This window comes from Phyllostomus hastatus, unplaced genomic scaffold, assembly GCF_019186645.2.
Source record: "Phyllostomus hastatus isolate PE091 unplaced genomic scaffold, TTU_PhHast_1.1 phas_scaffold_114, whole genome shotgun sequence".
Classification (NCBI taxonomy): Eukaryota; Metazoa; Chordata; class Mammalia; order Chiroptera; family Phyllostomidae; genus Phyllostomus; species Phyllostomus hastatus.
In genome coordinates this window covers 8,876,355-8,897,381 of record NW_025334006.1, presented here as the reverse complement: position 1 = coordinate 8,897,381, position 21,027 = coordinate 8,876,355, and the positions used below count along the sequence as shown (strand labels likewise).

The 21,027-nt window shown below is 47.6% G+C and overlaps 1 protein-coding gene across 1 annotated transcript; it reads left to right on the top strand.

Annotated features, from left to right (window-relative positions):
• The first annotated feature begins 8,013 nt into the window (after nt 1-8,013).
• Nucleotides 8,014-20,932, top strand: MEST. Its single transcript, XM_045855748.1, has 12 exons — nt 8,014-8,258; nt 11,468-11,622; nt 13,652-13,731; nt 14,134-14,211; nt 14,337-14,473; nt 14,645-14,703; nt 15,769-15,809; nt 16,356-16,426; nt 16,677-16,778; nt 17,839-17,915; nt 18,766-18,829; nt 19,710-20,932. Exons 1-12 carry the CDS (start codon nt 8,233-8,235, stop codon nt 19,825-19,827), a joined length of 1,008 nt encoding a protein of 335 aa, XP_045711704.1. The 5' UTR covers nt 8,014-8,232; the 3' UTR covers nt 19,828-20,932.
• Nucleotides 20,933-21,027: the final 95 nt, after the last annotated feature.

The following is a 21,027-nucleotide window of genomic DNA, read 5'->3' as shown; positions in this document are numbered from 1 at the left end:
CTCAATGGCCAAGACCCCGCTGCTGTGCCAGAGACAAACGAATGCTTGGAGTAGTGAGGACTCTTTAAACATAGAGGAAGTACTAAGGAACAGAGCCTGGAGTGGCAAAAGATGTGCCAGCAAATAAAACGTTTCTGCAGAAGTTAGGTGGTGGCGCTGCGGTTTAACGACATGCTCGTTCCTCAGTCATGCCATCTCTCGGTGCCCTGGGTTTCTGGCACCCCTTATTCCCGGGCAGATACCCCCCTCCCCCTCTGGGGACTCCCAGAGACTTCCGTCTGGCTGTGTTATTCATTTATCACATTGCTTTTCAGCTTATGCATTTATGTCTACAACTGGATTTTGAGCTATTGAAGTTCTTAACAGCAACGATGACAACAGCATTAATATGGCGCTTGCTGTGTGCCCAGCGCTCTTCTGAGAGGTTTGCATGTATCAGCTCACACAGACCTCACAACACCCCGGCGGCGTCCCAATCTCTGGCAACTTTCTCAACACCCTGTGGTGATGTTTTTCAATTAAGATTTCTTTTCCCCCACTTATCCAGAAGGGGTTTTGAAAAAGTCTACCTGTTATTGCTTTACAATATATCAGTCTCTGAGCCAAAATATTCATCACATTCATATAATAACATATTCTACAATAGTGGCAGGATCGTGTTGTTTGGTCTTCTATCCCATTAATTTAAATTAGAACATTCTGTTTCCATCTACTAAAGTAGAATAACTATGAATTTTTCCCTTTAAAAAATAAATGAACTCTGTAAGCACGAATGCTGTGAAAAATGACCTGTGATTTTTTGAATATTTAATTCTACAAACCTTTCTGATGGCCAGCTGAACGTGGACGGACACAGCTGGGCTCCGGCCACAGCCGCACACTCCGCCGGCTCAGTGTCTGTGGGCAAGCTCCTTCGTCTCCGCCTTCTTGTCGGTGGGATTGGGGTGATAATAGTCCTTCTTTCGTAGAGTTATCAGGATTAAATCATGTAATGTACATAAGGAGTTTGATACAGAGTGATCAACAAATGTGTTTTATTCACTCTTATCATCATGATTACAACATGCAGGGTTGGCACAATGGACTCAGACATGACAAAGACGCCGTTTGTCCCCAAGGGGTTCAGCAGTGGGGTAGGAGAGACAAGGCAGACACACAATTGCCACCGCACTACAGTGTGGCCAGTGAAGCTCTTGCATTGTGTATGAGGCACAGAGCTAGGACAGAGGGAGGGGTTGTTTCTGCAGGGAGGGAGGTTTCAGGGAAGGCTTGCAAGAGGACATGATAACTAAGGAGAGTTTTGAGGAATGAATTTTTTACATAGCCAAAGTAGAGAGGAACGTACAGATTCGGTAGGGGAGGAGGACCTGTGTAAAAGCAGGGAGATGGGAAACGCATGGTGTTTGGGGGGGAATTACAAGTAGTCACGCTGGGTCAGATTATGAAGTTTTGGGGGGTGGGCAAGGTCAGGTGGTAAAAAAGAAAATGCTAGAGGAAGGCAAGGACCAGATTTTGATGTGTTTTGCATGCCAAGCTAAAGAGTTTACATTTAATCTTGGCAATAGGGAGTCAGTAAAGAGTTTCAAGAAGAAAGGGATGTGATTGGTTTGCATTTTAGAAAAATCCCTTTGGTGGGTGTGTGAAGGACGGATTAGAAAGGTGTGACGGTGGAAACCAATCAGGAGACAGCAGTCCAGGTGAGAGATAATGAGGCCCTGTGGGGGGGCTCCACCTGCAGCCCCCCCCTCCCCAGAATAAGTCTACCAAGACGTGATCTACTTGGGGAGGAAAGGTAGCCAATCTCTCAAAGGAGAAGGGCCAAGAGCCTTTTCTTCAATGGGCTTTTACTGGGTTCATTTGCACGAGAATACAGGTAAAGCTCATTAATCATTGTCAGGCAGTAAGGATCAAACAACAGATAACAAAGAACTCTGAGGGCCTATTTTGAGTCAGGGTCAGATAGCTAAAGAGCTGTAAAGCTTTGAGGAACAAACTCACTTCTTGCTTGGAATCTTATCATTTAATTGAGAGCATTCTAAACAAAGCAGGTTTCACAGGATTTTACATATTCTTTGTTAGGCCTGATCACCCAGGGAACCCACCCTTCCCAGCACAGGGCTGCACCACCCTCTGTCATTGTTTCAGGCTTAAGTCAGGCAGGGGAAGTAAGGCAGCCAAGAGATTAGGAGACTTCTAGCAGACAGAATGAGGACTCAGGCTTTGTCAAAGCTGAGGGGTGAGAGTCCATCACCCCCTTTTGCTGTAGCCCCCAAATCCTTCCTTGGGGGCCTCCCATGTGATCATGCCTGTCTTAGATCGTTCCCCCCTTTGGGGAATCTTACCCATTATTGGCTAACCAGCTAAGTATTGGGGGCCAGTTATGGATGAAGTAAAAGGAGCAGAAGCAGCACTCCTGCCAGGGAGATAAGCTTTGTCTCCTTAGTGGCTTATGGTCCAAAGGTCGCTCACTCAGCCTTAGCCTTGGTGGGGGGGGGAGGGGGTGTTACAGTTTCTAAAACCAGGCATGGCAGTTCCCAACAAGGCCCGAACAGGGCAAAAAGTGGAGGGAATGGAGGCGAGCAAGATGTTTATTCTCATTATCCAAATTCTTGACTAAGACACTGCCTGCTGTTTCATGCCCTTTCCAATAGGTGGTGCTGACGCCAGGCGGGGAGAAGGTGGCCTGGAGTGTTGAATTTGGGGGTGATGGACGGGTTGCAGAGATGAAGTGGCGATGCTCTAGCCCAGAGCCGAGTGTTCGGCAGCTTGGCTGGATCTTCCTTGGGCACCAGGGTGAGGCCGGCGACCTCCTACTTCGGTCAGGGCACACCAATAGGTCCCCCAACATGGAGTCTGGTAGTCCAGATCCTACCTGAACCAGGTACCAGACGGACTGGGAGCGAGTCACCCTGGCCACACCTGGGGCATGTGACCAGTGTGCGCTGAACATGCCTCTCCTGGAGGCTACGCTTGGAGTGCTCAGGGCCCAGGAGGGCACGAGCGGCAGCTGGGGCGTGCAGGACCACACCGTGTTCGTGGGTGGCTGCACGAGGCATGAGCGCCATGGGGGTGAGGTCCTCAGTCATTGTTTCCCAAACCTCGGGGGCAGACGAGAACCCCAAAGTCCCCTAACCCTCCCCCGAGGCTTGACTTCCCCACAACGCTTAGCTGTTCCGTTGGCCGGCTCGACCACCTCTCCAGGGAGTGGGGACTGACTCCCAGGGAGGCTGCACCTTCCCACGTGGGTTTAGCCGTCGGGTGGTTGGGAAGGTCTCAGCCACAAGGGCCTGGGGGAGTGTGGAAAAGTGGCCGCCCGGCGCTGCGTGGGTGGTTTCCGTTGGGAGTTGGGGCAGCAAGTGGGGGTGCTGCCCCCCCTCCCCGCCCCCCAGTGGGGTAGTAATGGGATCCCAGACAGAGCGCTGAGCTACTAGTGCGGATGGGGGCCCCGAGGGCACGGGAAGAGGTCAGATGAGGAAGGTGTGAGGTGACGGTGATGGCAATCGAGCGAAAGCGAAACACCTGCCACTGGGTTGACTCATCCGGGGTGGAGGAATAAATTGGAAAGCAGTTTAAAAACAGCGAACAAGAGTCGAGTGCCCCAGGAAGCTCGGGGAGGTGCTGTTTCCTAGAGGGCCGTGGTGAGCGCCAGGGGAGATTATATGCGTGCAAGCACAAAGAGCTACAAAAATACAAGATATGACTTTATTTTGAACCCTTCCACCCGCGTCTTTGTGTGAGTGTATAACATGGACTCCAGACGTGGAGCAATGGGACGCTACCGGGTGTGGGCTGACGGGCCGTGCCCCGCAAGGCAGGGGCGCCCGGCAACGCTGTGGTCCAGAGAAACGGCCGTGGTCGAGGCTCCTCTTGGCTGGTTAACGGGCTATCCGCTCTGCTGTTGCTCTCCTCCGCCACTCGTCTTCGCCTCTTTGCAGCCAAAGACTTTAAACCAAAACATGAACCCGAAGAGGAGGTAAGACACCAGTTTGGGGATATATTAGTTGAATTTGGTTGAGAGTGAGGTTGATGTGATTGTAGTAATAATTTCTTCAATTTGTCTTGCCCTCAGCATGAAGCAGCATGCTGTACAGACATCTCTAGGCTGGGGGACAGCCAGGGGAGACCCGAGTGTGGACTTGACCCTTCAACAGAGGGGTCACCCTGGCCAAGTTCCAGTATTTCCCGGAGCCTTAGCTTCTATCAGGCGAGATGGGACCTTCAGGGTCATCCGTGCACTCATCCAGAGCTTGCCTGCCTGTCATGGGGTTACCCAGCCCCAAGTGACAGGGAACTGGTCATGTCCCCAAGTGGCTGAGCCACCCAGCCTCTCTAGACAGCCCTGACTTGGAAAATTCTGTATGTTGAACTGACATCTGTTTCTCTGCAATCTGCACTCATTGGAGCCGTACAGAATGAAATCTCTAATGCTGCTTCCACAAATATTTGAGGACTGCTAACACATTTCCTTCTTCCACTTACTCCACAAGGCTCCTTTTCTTCCAACTCAACGTGCACGGTTATTTTAAACAGGGAGGCAGTGTGGGGCAGTGGAAAGAACGCCAGCTGTGAAGCCAGGCAGGTCCGCGCCCCGATCCCCTCCCTCCCCAGGCCAACAGTCAGGGCTGCGAGCTGCTGCGTCTTCTCTGAAAGAGGTGGAAGTAATACTCATCTAACCACGTTATTGTGAGAATCAGGGATAAATTGGATAACTCGGGGATAAATTAAGCTGTAGTAGCAGCTTAAAATATGAGGACTTTTACACATTCATTGACATAATTGGCAGCGCATTTTAATTGATCTTCTCCGAACGAATTCCTGTTCGTTTGTGTGTCCCTTGATGTCTGCTCTGTAGAGCAGAATAAAATACTTATTGTGGGGTCTAACTAGCAGAATAGAGCAGGATTTGTTTATGCCAGGTACCTCTCTAACCCACAATAGCTTCTTTGGAAACATCACATAGACCCACATCAACTGAAACCCTAAGTCTCTTTAACACGTGCTGCTGTTCAACCAAGTTTTTCCCATCTTGAATTTCTTTAGATTATCTGAATGGGTGACTATGGCTCCTGAAAGTGGCAGTCCCAGTTTTGTCCCGTTGTCTCCATAAATATCCTTGTGCTTATCAAATTATGAGTCTCATACAGGGGTTAGAAAAATATGATGATTGAACCCAAGGTCCCAGCCCTGCTGATTTCCTCTTGCCACGGTATACCAGCGACCTCATGAATGCCAAGCTCTCTGCGCTGATGTTTGGTCTTATTTTGTGGGACTGTCGAAGACTGATTCGAGGTCTTATTGTGTGGGACTGTCTTGGAACTGGACAGGAGCCTACGATAAGCTACTGGTTGAGGGAATGCTGCTGCTTGTGAGGTCAGTCAAGTGCAATGTCAGTAGCCAACCTTTGAAAGAGAACGAGTCAGGGGCTGGCATCGGACTTTCCAGCGGGTGCCCATGTGCTCAGGCGCTCCAAGGGTTTTACACCATTTGAGGAAGCTTCTCTTTGGAAGTCAGGCAGGCACTCTTACAAAATTCATGACTCCTTTGGCTCTTGAGGCCTGATCGCTGGCATTTTCAAAGCAAATTCCTGCCTTTAGCCAAGCTGATCTCTATCTGCTGTCCTTGGCCTTTTTTGGACTCCTAGTGTCTTCACTGGTGGTTCTTCTGGGCAGGACTGCTTCTTCCTCTAAGTTCTGGGGTCAAAGTCCTTTTCCAAGGAAGATTTTCCTAGCTATTTTGTCTGGGGGCGGGGGATGTGTTTGAGTTAGAATTTCCATTGCCTCCAAGAGCTTCCCTTGGCCCCCTCTGCCCAGGTCTCCCTCCTGTCTGCCTGCTTGTTCTGTGTGAGTAGACATGTTCCCTCTCTTTCAGAATCAGATCTTTTGTGAGCACTCACTCAGTCCATTAAATACAAAATTGCCTTCATCTTGGATGCGGTGCTTCTGGCGTGGGGCCAATGAAAGTGCAGAATTGTTTGTAGGATTCATAGTTCCCATTGACAATAACTATGAAAAAATGTAATGCAAATGTTGTCACTATTGTCGTCTTAGTTAAAATTGGAAAGCCTTTACTCCGTTGAAAGGACCAATTTAAATTTTTGCAAAGTAATTCAATCCTTTAAAGGTGGTGCTTAGTTAAAATAGGTAATCCTCCATTTGTAAAGGGACTAATTTAAATTTTGTTAAGTAACCAATTAAGGCCATAAAGGGTCTAAACCCATCTGTGGCTTTTCATTTTCTTTAGGGCAAATTCCAAACTCTTTAGGATGAAATACTCTTTCTAGCCTAATTTTTTTTCGGTCAGCGCCCCAGCCCAAAGGACTGGCAGTTTTCCCCAAAGGTTGTGCAGCCCTGCGCCTCCCGTGCTTTGCGAATGCCGTCCCCTCTGGTTGGAATGCTCTTTGTCTCCCTGGTAAATGTCTATTCATCATTCAAGACAACCCTTTCCCTTCCCCCCTGCCCTTAATTACTTCCTCCTCTGTGCGCCCTCAAATTCTTGTACTTATTCATGCAGTATTTATTAGGGGCCTGCTTTGTGGCCGGCACTGTGGCGGGCTCTGGAGACACAAAAGTTGAATAATACTTCGGTTCAGCCTTTGAGGGCCTTACATGTTTGGGGGAGGGGGCCAATCTGTCACAAGATGTAGCCAGGAAATTAAAGGGAAAATTTAAGCCGCATCGGTTCTCGTCTGTCTTCCCCACCGGATGGTTAGCCTCTTGCTCTGGGGCGGGGGCCATTCTCGTCCATGTTTGTATCCCTGCCTCTTAGCGGATTGTAGGTGCTAAATAAGCATTCGTTTCACGACCCCCTTAATTGTACACCAGTAGAAGTGTACCTTGGATTGAGCCACATGTTTTGATGATATGCTCATAGATGGTGGTTTCTTCCATATGTGGTTGGTGGCCCTCGCTCCCTGGTGCACCGTGAAGGGTGAGCTCTGCTGGGTCGGCCTCTGCCATCAGCGCTTGTCTGTGCTCTGGGCTGAGTGGCAGGTAGGCGCGAGAGAAGAGAGACCTGCAGCGCCCCTGCTGGAGGGAGCCGGCACTGCTCGGGCTGCCTGGCTCGTTCGCAGCCTGCGTGCGTTCCTCAGAATTTCAATTTACAGCCAGCAAATGAACACAGACACTGTGATTCTCTACGCTTTTATTTTCAAAGGCGTAATAGATGCCTTTTAAACGATTATGGATGAAGAAAAAAATCCTTCCCACTTTTCTGTACCACTGGGGCCTTTGCATTGTGAATTCAATCTTATATAAAGGGGAACTTTGGTCTCATAACTGTGATGATCATTAATTCTGGAGCGGGACGGGTCTTTTGCTGCGAGCGGGGGCCGCGGGAGGGCTGTGGCTGGGCTCTGGTACAAGGCCCACGTTGCGCTGCTGCAAAGGAAACGTGTCCAGTGGCAGAGCGAGAGACTCAGGCGTTCCGCTAGTTATGACCTTTTAGCTCCGAAGCAGCCATCCCATTAATCAGGCGACTACCCGGGTGGAACCTTCAGCAGAGCTTGTCGTTCCTTAGCCACTTGTTTGTGCCCTCACCCACAGTTAGGGATCTAGGAGGGGTGGGACACTCATGGACTGCTGCTTCAAATTGGGCGCTCGCGTAGTTCAGAACCCATGCCTTGGGCATGGCGCCGGATGCGAGCAGGTGCCACACCTGAGGTCTAATGGACCCTTCTGAGGTTGCGAGGTGGTAGTGGGGGGGCATTGGGTTGTCCAAGGAAAGGGTTAGGATTTCAGGGATCTGTTGTATTTTCCGGCGGCGTTAACTTGCCAGAAGAGCTTCTGCTATAGAACGTGGAGCCCAGGGTTGGGGGGCCGCGAGGGAGCAGCAGGGTGTTAGTGGGGGTCAACGCCCTGAAGGTGCCCCCTAGAGGAGCTTCTGAGAACTACACACTGTCTCTGCAGCAGCGGCCACGGGGGCTGCAGGGAGGGAGGGACGCTGCGGTGGGAGGGACACTGCGGCGCTGTGGGCGGGCCAGGGGCGGGGCGCGGGTGGTCTCTAAAAGACGGTGCCCACTGGCTCTGCGCTGCCGCGGCAACCAGCGCATCCCGGCGCCTCCTCTGCGGCAGTCGCGCCTCGCGCAGTGCCGCAGCGCACGCCCGAGTGGCCGATCGCTGCTTGCCGCGGCCGGCGCCGCCCTCGCGGGCTGTGGCTGCCCTGCGTGGCTGCGGGCGCCTCGGTGCCCCTGTGCTCCGAGTCGGTGCACCGTACGGCATGGGATAAGACGCAACCATGGTGCGCCGAGATCGCCTCCGCAGGTGGGTGCGCGCGGCCGCTGCTAGGGGGTGTGGCTGGCTCTGGGCCGCCGTCTGGCCCTGGGGTGCTGGCTAGCGGGTGGGTACTCTGCGTGTCCGAGCTTGGGGTGCTGGACCGCGACTCCGCAGTGGAGGGAAAAACCCCATGGGGGCCTGGGCGGCAGGCCCTCGGACTTTATATCTCCTTGGGAGGGGAAGCCACTTCTGCCCGCAGTAGAAGTCGGGATCTCCCTGATTTAGGATTTCTAGAACCCCGGCGCGCCACCCTGGCCCTATTTAATATTTGTTAGACCCCAGCATTGTCCTAGCGCGACTAAGGATTTCCAGACCCTGGTTTTGCCTCCGATGCACTCTAGGATTTTTAGACCCCAGCATCGCTCTGATGTGATTTACAATTTCTAGACACCCATATTGCACTGGTGTGATTTAGGGTTTCTGAACCCCGGCTTCACTCTGATGCGATTTAGGATTTTTAGACCCAGCGTCGCCGTGGCGCGGTATAGGATTCTTAGACCCCGGCGTTGCCGTGGCGCGGTTTAGGATTTTTAGACCCGGGCGTCGCCCTGGCGCGATTTAGGATTTTTAGACCCCGGCATCGCCCTGGGGCGATTTAGGATTTTTAGACCCGGGCGTCGCTGTGGCGCGGTTTAGGATTTTTAGACCCCGGCGTCGCCCTAGTGTGATCTCAGAATTCTAGACTCAGGTTTCATCTCCCTGCGATTTAGGATTTTAACACTGGCTATCACCCCGGCACAACTGAGGATTTTTCAGACTCCCGAGTTGCCTTGGCGTGATTTAGAATTTCAAGACTCCGGTATTGAATTGCGATTAGGATTTTAAGACCCGGGTATTGCTGTGGCGCAATTTAGGATTTCTAGACCTGGGTTTTACCTTGGCGCGATTTAGGGTTTTAACATTGGATATCACCCTGGCGCAATTTAGAATTTCAAGATTCCTGTATTGCTGTGGCGCAGTTTAGGATTTGAGGTCCCTGGTGTCGCCGTGGCGTGAGTTACTGCATAGGTGTGACTAGAACTTGCGTTTGCTTATTATCACCGAGCGTAAGTATTTTTGAGATTTCAGTAACAAAAAGCAAAACTGAGAAGGATGATGTGACTGATCATCACGTTACATATGAATTGTTGGTATTGGTTTACAAAGTAGTTCCTAGTCTCATGAGATGCCGTAAGGTGGGCAGGTTTGGTGGTATTAAACGGATTTTTTCCCATTTACAAGCTGAAGAAATCAGGGCTGGGGAAGGTTAATTTCCAGAAGGTTTGTACTGGGGTTTGCCATATTTATTCTCTTGACTCATCCCTCCTCAAATCATGGAGATTTTGGTAAAAAATGCTGAATCCATTTTGGTTACCAACATCCCTACTAAAAAATCCTGAAACGTCCTTTGGGGCATTTTTCCTGAGATGATAAAGACAGAAAACGGCTTCCTGGGGGGTGGCCTCGAGCTTTCTTATAGTGAAGGGGGGGAGGAAGGTGAGAAAGGTGGGGGTGTCCAGGAGCAGAGTATGGATGCCCCCCCACCCCCCAAAACACACACTGGGTGGGGGTGGTCCAGCTTGCTCCTTCAGTAACCCCTCCCTGGCTCTCTGCTGAGTCATTGCAGATAGCAGGCTGCTGGGACCTGAATGAAGAAAGGAGAAGCGGGGGATAAGGCGTGATGAAATGCGACCCTGAAAATGCCTGAGCTGGAGTATATTAGATAGCTCTGAGAAAATGACAATCTAAACCTAATGCTTTTTGTCATCTCATCTTTCAAAGAGATAGTGGGATGATGCCTGGTACTATTGGTGGGGTGAAAATTGAGATATAATCAGCACATTCCAGACATTTTTTGAATCACTTCCTAATATTGCTTTGAAAGGTAGAATCAAATCACTGGTGGGGTTTGCCTTGAGGACAGGTACGTCAGAGGGGAAGAAAGACTGCTGTAGTGGTACCTAAAAAAGAGGCAAAAGAGCTTCTATTCTTTAAGGGATGTGGTGGTTTTAACACCGTGGAAGCACAGGTTTGTTTTAGCATTAAAATAATTATTTCGTGATGGGCAGGGTTGTGGCCAGATCAGAGGGAATATGGTGGAAGGGGTGTGTTCAGACACAGCGGTTTCCACCAGGGCTTCGACTATTCATTTCTCTTATAGATTTCTTTTTTTTTAATTTTAGTTTCAACTTCGGCCGTTTTGAGAGAACTTCCATTCTACTGCTGATCCTTTCCCTGGCGGCCATCAGGAGTGATAAGATAGAAGCAGGGGGAACTGTTTTGGCACTCGTTGTCATTAAGGACAGATTAGCCTAGACCTTGGAAGTCCTGGGCACGGGAAGGTTGGCTGTGCAAACCATGCTCTCCTTCCAATAGCAAAATCAATTCCCAGGTGTTGTGCGTGAGCCCCACCTTTTTTGGTGGGGGGGCGGGTGAGAAGGGAGTCCTAAGAAATTAAATAAATGGGGGCTTCCTCAAGAATCTGCTAAGAAAAGCAGAACTGGAACCTGCTGTTCTGCCTGACCTCGCCAGAGATTAGACATTCAGGGTCACGAGGCGGCTTATGTTGGCAACACAGCGCACCCAGCTTCCTGCTTTCACGCACTCCACACCCCGAGCAGTTGCTCAACACAAGTCCAGGTAGTAGTACCGAAGGGGGCTTCACGGGGGCCAGCAGGGGGATAAATGTGAAAAAATTGAGAGCAGATCTCTGCTGAAGGTCATGTGATATTACTATGCCCTCACAGAGACACATGTATATTTTAAAACACTAGTTAAAAGACACAATATTTTTTCTGGTGGTGGCAGAGCTCTCAGACTACATGGGAAGGCAGTTATCCCCCCAGGAAGCCCTGGTGGAAGCCAGTGGAAAGGGGCACTGCAGCCCCTCCCAGACCCCTTCTACTTCACGTGGAAACCTCTTCAGGTCTCAGGAACAGCGCAAGGGGAGGGGCTGAGGGTTAAAGTGGGAAGAAAGGAAGATTTCATATTAAAATAATGTATTTTTTTCCTGAAAATTAGAATGGTGAGCAAACATGGCAATTGCTGTAACAGGCAGAGATGCTCTTATGTTCTCCTTGGAAAATTTTCCGCCATGGTTCACATCCTAGGAGGTCACCACGTGGTACAGCAATTTCCCACCCTATCTCACCAGCTCGGGGGTTGCAGACGTGTCCAGTGTCACCTGACTGCTTACCTGGTCTCTGATTTCCCTACAGGATGAGGGAGTGGTGGGTGCAGGTGGGGCTGCTGGCGGTGCCCCTGCTTGCAGCCTATCTCCATATCCCACCTCCCCAGCTCTCCCCTGCTCTTCACTCCTGGAAGTCATCGGGCAAATTTTTCACCTATAAGGGCCTGCGCATCTTTTACCAAGGTAAGACTGTTGGAATAGCCTGCGTGTATAGGCCCCCGAAGTGCTTATTTTGTGTCCATTGGCCTCTGTTGGCCCTCAGTGATGGCCGGGGGCCCCCCTTTTTCTAGGAAGTGTGCTTGAAAGACTGGACTAAACCCCCCTTCACATAAGGAAAGCCCAAAGCAAACGCCCGGCCCTTGCCAGATGGCTCAGGTAGTTGGAGCATTGTCCCGTAACCAGAAGGTCATGGGTTCAATCCCTGGTCAGGGCACGTGTGAGGCAAACAATTGGTGCTTCTGCCTCTCTCTCCCTTCCCTCCTTTCTAAAATCACTAAGCCTGTCCTCAGGCGAGGATTTAAACAAAAACAACAGAAAACCGCTGAGAGGGAGGGGCTGATGAAATTGAGATTCCAGTGTTCAGTGTACATATATTTTCATAGCCTGATTGGTATTTTTGTTTGGAGCGCCCTGGCCCTCGGCAATATAGACATTGTTCATAGATAAAGCTACCATTGGCTTTGTCCCCTGCCCCAAATTACTGATTTCATTTTTTTTTGCTTTTTATAAAGATTGTTATATCCCTAACTAACTGTGATTAAAGTCTTTTGTGCCTTTGTATAAATTAATTTGCTAATGATAATTATTATGACTGCTTATCAAGTAATTATCATATGCTAGACATTGAATTATATTTTCAATCTTTATGATTTCATGTAATCTCTCTAACAGTACTTGGAGATAGGTGCCATTAACCTCATTTTTGCAGGTAAAGAACCTGAGAAAGGAATAGGAAAAGATTTCTTTTGGGCGGGAGTCAAGAGCAATAACGAAAAATGTTTGTCATAAAACCGTTTTTCATTATTGCTCCTGACCTCCTCTCATTTGCTATATTCAATTAAGTAAGTATATAGTTTTCTCTATGTTGGTCGTTTAGATTGCTTCCAGTTTTTCAATGTTCTAGTTAATGTCAAAGGGAAATCTTTACATGTTTATTTTACCCTTAAATTTTTGAACTATATTATTTGTAAATAGAAAGATTTTATTTGAATGGATTCTAAGAATAAGACGTGTAGGCAAAAATCTATAAAATTTTAAATTGCTTCTAAATTATTTTGCAAACCTTATTTTGGAATTCTCACACCATTTGCAGTATTTGAAGGTATCAGTTTTAATCTAGTATTAGAAAGACATTCTACTCTTTAGCCCCAACCAGTGCTGCTCAGTTGGTTGGGCCTTGTCCTGCAAAGGGAAAAGTCACCAGTTCAATTCCCAGTCAAGGCACATGCCTGGGTTGTGGGTTCAGTCGGTGGTCGGGGCATGTATGAGAAGTAACTGATCGATGTTTCTCTCCCTCTTTTTCCCTCCCTTCCTTTCCATTAAAAAAAAAAAAAAATCTGAAAAAAAAAAACCCGTTCTATTTAACTGGTTGGATAATTTAAAAGATGTTTACCCATTAAAAATGTTCATGTCTGTATTGATTAATAATTTTTTATAGTTAGGATTTTGCAGTAGTTTGAGCTCGATGCTTTCAATACTGGATTTTGATATTATCTCCTCTGTGTGAAATCACAGTGTGGGACGAACAGTATTAATTAAGGTACTCTCAAGGGTGAAGAAGAGTTGCCATATTTTAGAGAATTTTTGTGAGGCCATTAATGATAAGGTGCAAAGAATTTGTAGTTTATATATATTATGATCGTATATACATTTAACTATTATTAAACTGCAAGTTTAATTTTTAGTACAAAAGCAATAATATACAATAATGGGAGAAATGCTTAAAAAAAACCTTGGTGAAATTAAGCAGACTCCCTTTAAGTATTTTCATACAAAGTGTGCTATTTACAATTTTTTTGATATACAGATTTTTAAAAATCAAATGCCTGTTTTTATCTAAAGCAATAAGCTTGCATTTTAAAAAGAAACCTACTTTTAAATTTCATGAACTTGAGCAGGATTTCTTGTGCTTTACACCAGATTACTTAGACTTTAGTATCGTCGAGGCTGTTTTCATAGGGCTTGGCTAACGGATCTCTCTCCTTCTTCCCAGACTCCGTGGGTGTGGTTGGAAGTCCAGAGATAGTCGTGCTGTTACATGGCTTCCCGACATCCAGCTATGACTGGTATAAGGTAATGAACTCAGAATTTCTAGGCCTACCATGTCTTTAAAAATCCGAAATCAAGAATTCCGTCAGGAGCACCGAAAGGTTCTCGTACATTTGAATTGCTTCATAAAATAGGATTAAATGTAAAACCGGTTTTCATTTATGGTAAGGGAGTGGGAAACTGGCAGTGTGGGAAGGACCCTTGCCAAGTGAAAAATGCTGGAGTCTCTCCCTCAGTAGAGACGAATTATTAGGAATACAGCACTTTGCAAGAGGCTCAGCTGCGGGCCAGCGATGGTTTCATGTGGATTTTCCCCGTACTGAAGTCTGTTCATTAGGCTGAGGAAGGGATGAAACCCATATGCTGCTGAGGTGGGAGGGGAAGGGCTGGATGAAAAAGTCCAAATCATCCTTTTCTTTCTTGTAGATTTGGGAAGGTCTGACGCTGAGATTCCATCGAGTGATTGCCCTCGACTTCTTAGGCTTTGGCTTTAGCGACAAACCGGTAAGCGGCATCTGGACGGGACCAGGTGGACAAGGGCCGGGGGTGGACGAGATGGAGGGGTCAGGGTGGCAGGCGGACCTGCACTCCTGACTGCATCTCATGCACATGCGCTTTCCTTCCCTTAGAGACCGCACCACTACTCCATATTCGAGCAGGCCAGCATCGTGGAGGCCCTGCTGCGGCATCTGGGGCTCCAGAACCGTAGGGTCAACCTTTTGTCTCACGATTATGGAGATATCGTCGCTCAGGAGCTTCTCTACAGGTCAGTGAGGCCACAGACCTGTGGACTAGTCACAGGGCTACTCATTTAAAGGGCCAGGAAAAGTGAATTGTTCCTGGGTTCTTAGTAGCCCTTTGCTTCTTGGAAGTTTGTCTTCAGCCGCTGCACTGGTGCGGGTCCACTCAGTCAGATGCATTTGCCTCCTGTTTCTAGGTTCAAGCAGAATCGATCCGGTCGGCTTACCATAAAGAGTCTCTGCCTGTCAAATGGAGGTAATTGCCTGGGCGGTGGGGGGAAGGTGATGTAGGCACATTGACGTATCAGTGACATCTACATGATAATCTGATGGCATTGCAAAGGGACACGGTTTAACCAGGGATCTTTATCTTTTGTGCCGTTAATCACTTAGGTAGTCTGATGAGACAATATTGACCCCTTCTCAAGATGGTGTTTCTTAAGTCTTAAAAAAAATTGGATTACAAAGTAAACTGACTAGAATGACAGTTAATAAAAGGCTGTGTTATAAGCACAATAATACTGTGCTTTTTAAATGCATCATAGCAAGGTCTGGTGGTGGGTCTAGTAACAACAAGTAGCAGCAGCAGCAGCAGCAGCAGCGAGGAGTGTAAATACTCCACAACAGCTGCAGTGGGGTGTGAAAATACTCGATGACGCCACAGGTGCTTCTAGTACTACTGTGGTTTCGTAATCTCTTAATTGATGGCCATGCCAAGTTTCAGTTACAAATTAGTGAACACTTGATTACCACACCTTTTAGAGATGTTTCTTTCTCCTAGCATGCCATTGATCTTGGCTTGTAAATCCACCAACCTCCAAAGATCCCCTGAATACCCAAGGGCAGTCGGGGAGAGAAGTCTGTGCCATTTATAAGCATTGCTTATGGCTTTCTCCCATTAACTCTGGCAAAAAATGGCAAAGGAAAAATCTGGATTTGGCGGGGTGGTTTTTGGACCTACATTTCCTGAAAAATCTCTGGTTTCTTCGGCTGCCCAGACCCTTAATAACACTGTGATCTGAGGAATGGGAGGAAATGCAAAATCATCAGCAGTATCAGTCACTGTATACATTATTTTTCCCGTTTCTCTACCTTTACAATCTGGAAAGGATCCCAATAGGATATGATTTGACCTGTTAAACACAGAATTCCACAGAGGAGGAATTAGATGACAGTGCTCAGTTTTTATTTGCAATTCATTTTTTAGCAGTGAAGGACCGAAAGGCGACAGCGAGCAGGGCGGATGGTGTCCAGTAACGGGCCTGCGTCTGCCCTCAAGGTGTCAGAAGATGACTGATGTTGCTCTCTTCTTTTCCTGCAGGTATATTTCCTGAGACCCATCGTCCTCTGCTTCTCCAAAAGGTTGGCTGCTCCAATGGCTAGATCATTAGTCCTTAAGATTTATAGTGACATAAATAGTGTCAGGACCTTTAAAAGGGTCATTTCTGCTGTAAAAGGCTATAGTTAAAATCCTGATCATCAATCTACATTAACAAAGTTAGTTTTTTTCCTTCTTATGCAAATAAAGCAGCAGCAGTGGCCCCTACCTAAAGCCTGATACTTTGAGAATGAGAGATCAACAAGTGTTTGGAGCAGTGCAGCTTCGTGAAGGTTTGTGCCATCAGCTTGATGTTGGAACAGGCAGGGATCCTAGTCTAAAGTTGAATATATCAGTTAAAAATCTTAGGGATTTCGTGACCTGTAGAAATGTAATCTTAAAAGGAATTAGAAATACGTGTGCCTTCCATCAGAGAAGCATAGGCAAAACAAAGCAAAAAAAGCCAACGACTGAACCCGTCAGTGGGAGACTTGGCTAAGCCTTTTTCTTCGTTTTTAATGTAAAACCTTTTCTGCGGGTTGGTTGTCTTTCTCTCTCTGGATTCCTGACTTTTACTTGTTCACCTTTAGCTCCTCAAAGACGGAGGCGTGCTGTCACCCATCCTCACACGACTGATGAACTTCTTTGTATTCTCTCGAGGGTAAGTCGTTGTCAAAGGGTGATTTCCTGCCCGGTAGCAAGCAGCGCAGTGAAAAGCTGCTGCCGTTAAAATTCTGTGCCAAATCCTAGGGTTTGATGTTTTAAAGCAAAGGTGTTGGCCACTTGCCAGGGAAGGAGTAGGACTTCATGAATCAGTTCAGGGTCAGACTGCGAGACCTTTGAGGTTCCAATCACCTTGGACACTCTGCATTATTCTCATATATCTCTCTGCCTTTTTTGGACTCTTTCAGCCTCACCCCCGTCTTTGGGCCATACACCCGGCCGTCTGAGAGCGAGCTGTGGGACATGTGGGCAGGGATACGCAACAATGATGGGAACTTAGTTATCGACAGGTGAGAGAACTTCGCTTTGGTTTCCGGACAGGCTGTTTTTTTTTTTTGTTTTTTTTTTTTGAACATGGGGAAAGAGAGGACTGCTTATTCCGTTCCTGGCTGGCTCTGCCGTCTCACGGGAAGGTTGGTTATGACTTAATGAGGCACACCAAAAAAGGCCACACTCTGAGAGGAAAGAGATGGACACTTGGTTCACATGCTGCCTTCACAGAGGGCCCTGGACATGGTGACATCATTACTACTCGTGATGAGGCCCTGTCCTTGGCCAGCTGGGTCACTGGAGCTTCCATTGCTTTAGCTGATGGATGGCTTTGCTGGGAATTGTGAGGGAGAGAGGGCCATTCCTCCCTCCCACCCCAGCCCCCACAGGATCCCACAGATTCATTTTAAAGTAAAAAGTGGCAAAACAAAACCCTCTTTTAAAAATTCCCACATACTTTCCTTTCCAAAACATAAGCACCACTTCTAAGAGGCGACAGTTGAAGGCTGTAACTCCCAGAGTTTCCAGGCACAATAATCAGAATACACGAGTTCGAGATGTAAAGTGTGGCTATGGCAGGAGACACTCTCCACTTCATCTGTGGTCAGATGGAAAGCGGAGACTGTAGCTTTGTGCGCGTGCTCCTGTACAGTTAGAATTTTAGAAGTGGATGTCGATTTAGAGACCATGTAGTTCAGTCCTCTTATTTTAAACAGGAGGAAAATGGTCAAACCATGTGTTTAGCCCTTTAAGTTAATTACTGGTGGAGGCACAATGCGAACCTGGGCTTCTGTTACATGTAACCCAAACTAATTTGCAGCCTCCCTAGACCTCACTTCCTGTTTCACAGGCACAGAGAAACATTAATTCTTACGTGGACGGCAGGCCTGGTCGCCGCTGTAGCTACCTGGGGGTTAACGGAGATGGGTGAAGGCAGCGGGCTAACCCCAGGAGTGCCGAGTTGCTTGCGGATTCAGACAGTGTATATTGGGTCCCCCTGAAGCTCGTGTCAGGCCTTTGCATCCCTCTCACAATCAGGGTTGCCTGATCTGCTCCTGCTGACTTACCTGTGCTGTGCAGTCTCTTACAGTACATCAACCAGAGGAAGAAGTTCAGAAGACGCTGGGTGGGAGCTCTGGCCTCGGTCACTATTCCTAGTGAGTATTTCTGTATTACATTTTGATAGGAAAACTGAGGGACTCTGGGGTTAAAATAATTGCCAGATTTAGCAACTAAAAATGTAACAAAGACAGCAAGCTAAACTTGAATTTCAAAAACATAACATACTTTTGAGGGGTGGGCAAAGTATGTGCTGTGCAATATTTGAGACATGCTGATAGTAGGGAAAAAAAAAAACCCTTTTCAAATTGAACTGGTCACCCTTCATGGAAGCTGGCGAACCTCCCCCCATCTGGCACGCCAGCGACGTCCTACAGAGTGAAGTCTACGAAACCCTGCGAAACTCTGCGCAGGCAGCTGCCCTCGTTGCCGGGAGCGGGGGCTGGGCTGGTTTCTGTGCTGGGCCCTTCCCGGGGGGGCCCTGTCAAATGCTGAATTCTGGGACGGGAGGCTGTTTAGATGAGTAGTCAAGAGGCTATAGGTGATTTTTGCTCATTTGTCTCTTCATTCTTACAGATTTAAAAAAGGAAAAAAGTCGGTGCTGTGCCTCACACGTAATGTTGTAGTTAGTGCTCAGAAAATAGTTGACTTCAAGCGTCAAGGGCCAGTTACTACTGGAGACAGAGACTTCGAGAAGGACAGCACCTGGGTTTAGAGCGAGAGAAAGCTGCAGGGCTGAAGGGGGGCTGTTTATAGAAGAAAATGGCCCAAATGGACTCAGCTGTCAGCCTATTCTCAGAAGTTTCTTAGAACGTACTTACTGAAAGAAGCTAAATTTTCTATCATAAAACAGTTTCTTTAAAGAAAACATTTTTGGGAGGGGGAATTTTAGCGTGGGGGTAGAGCAGGTCAGAGCTGTGAGTAATTTGTGCCTCTTCCCTTTCCTAGTTCATTTTATCTACGGGCCCCTGGACCCGGTGAATCCCTACCCGGAGTTTTTGGAGCTGTACAGGTGAGTCTCCCTCGGCCCGACAGTGCTCTCACCACTATCACTGACCTCACTGGCTGTTCATCCAGGAACACACAGTCAAGGATGAACTGGGGAATCTTATTCTCACATGAATGTAAACATCAGGAAATTGTTACACATGCTCTCGATTCATATAGTCTATTTCTCACTGTCATGGTTACTACGCATTCCTAGGTGCACAGGTAAGGAAATGCTGTCATGTGAACTGAGGAATGGGAGTGCGTACAGGTCACAGGACATGTTTGCTCTAGTTGACTGCAAAGCCAGCTGGTCAGCCTCAGCTGAGCAACTGCAGGGAGAGGCTGAGAAGAACTCACTGTGGGAGGGGCCTCCGCATCGGTGGTTACTTTCTCTAGGTGCTTACTCGGAAGGTTGGAAAATGAAATCTTGACTGACTTTGTCACAGGAGACTGTTCCATACCTTCACATGGCCTAGTAGAAACAACCCAATGGTAAATAGCTGGCATTTAATGTTCCACCAAATACCCTCGCCCATTGCCTCCCAGGGTTAAGGAAGGTTTTTTGTTATCTTTACTGGGACAGTGGTCTGCTTGTTGGATGCCTCATGCTTCTCTAGGGAGCTTGAAGTCACCCCACTCTGACATGTGTTGCCAAAGTGTTCTATTTTCAAGTTGTTGTCTGTTGGATTGTGGACATTTCAAACCCAGTGTGTGTATGTCATACATGGGGCCGGCAAGCTCATCCACTCAAGATACAATTCCAAAGTAGAAGCTGAATAAGCTCTTTGCTGGTTCCCTCCCGTGTGGTATATCCACAGGGGCACTCACTGGGACTGCCTACTGGCTTACCTCCCCCCTCCCTGCAGCCTCAAGTTCACCTCCATGCTGTTCTCTTCCACTAGGAAAACGCTGCCGCGGTCCACAGTGTCGATTCTGGATGACCACATTAGCCACTACCCACAGCTAGAGGATCCCATGGGCTTCTTGAATGCATATATGGGCTTCATCAACTCCTTCTGAGCTGGAGAGAGTAGCTTCCCTGTATTACCTCCCCCGTTCCCTTACCTGTTGTGTATTCCATTTAGAAAGAAATGCCCAAAAGAGGTCCTGGCCACCAAACACTCTTCTCTCACAAAGGTCCACCTGACTCACACTGGTGAACAGCATACAGTAAAAAGCCAGTAGAAGCTCCGACTAAGGGCGACTGAGTAGTCCACCTCCCGTTCCTCTGACATCCGATCAAGTGTATGGACTTTGTGTTGTTAGGAAGTTCCACTGAGCACTCCTACTCACAGTTGCAGACAGACAGACATGCTTTTGCACAAAAGTCTTGATATTTCTGTGGACTTTGCTGAAATATTTAGTAGTGCTCGTGTCTGGCCAAGCCCCAGTTTGAATCTTACAGTAAAGGACGAGGAGACGGTGCCTGCTCACCTCTCCTTGGATGGCTTTGAGGGCACTTGCTTTTTCACGTTTTCTAAGCAGCACAGCTTCCAGGGAGATGAGTCTCCCTTGTCCTAACTTTGAATTAGTTTCATCAGTCGTATCTAAGTATAGACATTGTGTCAACATAGATTTTTGTTTAAATGATGCAGTATTCTAAGACTTTTGTTTAATGATGCAGTATTCTTAAGACTTTTGTTTAATGATGCAGTATTCTAAGTATACTTTAAGACTATGATTTACTTACACATATTATGTATATTGTAGGAGGGTACTAAACCAGCAGACACTTACTCTGGCAGCATAGTGAACCTTATTAAACACAGTTAACTTCTGAGTAAGTTGAACTCAATCCAAACTATTTACAAAATTTCTTAAAACTCACAGGACATTAAAGACCAACAGCATCTATGCCAGAGGTTTACTGTTATTAGCTGGGAAGGCCCATTTTAACAGCAAATAAGTCTGACTCGCATACCTCAGTGCTTTGAAGCATGTCCCTCCTGCACTAGCGTGGAGGGGAGGGGAGCGTCGTACAGTCCAAGTGACCGTGCTGAGTGGACACTGATTTCTGATTGCCTGGCTCCTCCCTGGTTGTCCCAGAGAGGCCTCCTTATGTAGCTCCTCAATTCCTGTACTTTACAGACAGGAACGTTCCAGAAACTTTAAGAGCAAATTCTGAAAGGCCTATGAGCAAATGGTGCTGAATCCTTTTTTTTTTAAAGCCACAGATTTCATTGTTTAGGTCCAAACAGTATTATTAAGTGATTATTTTAA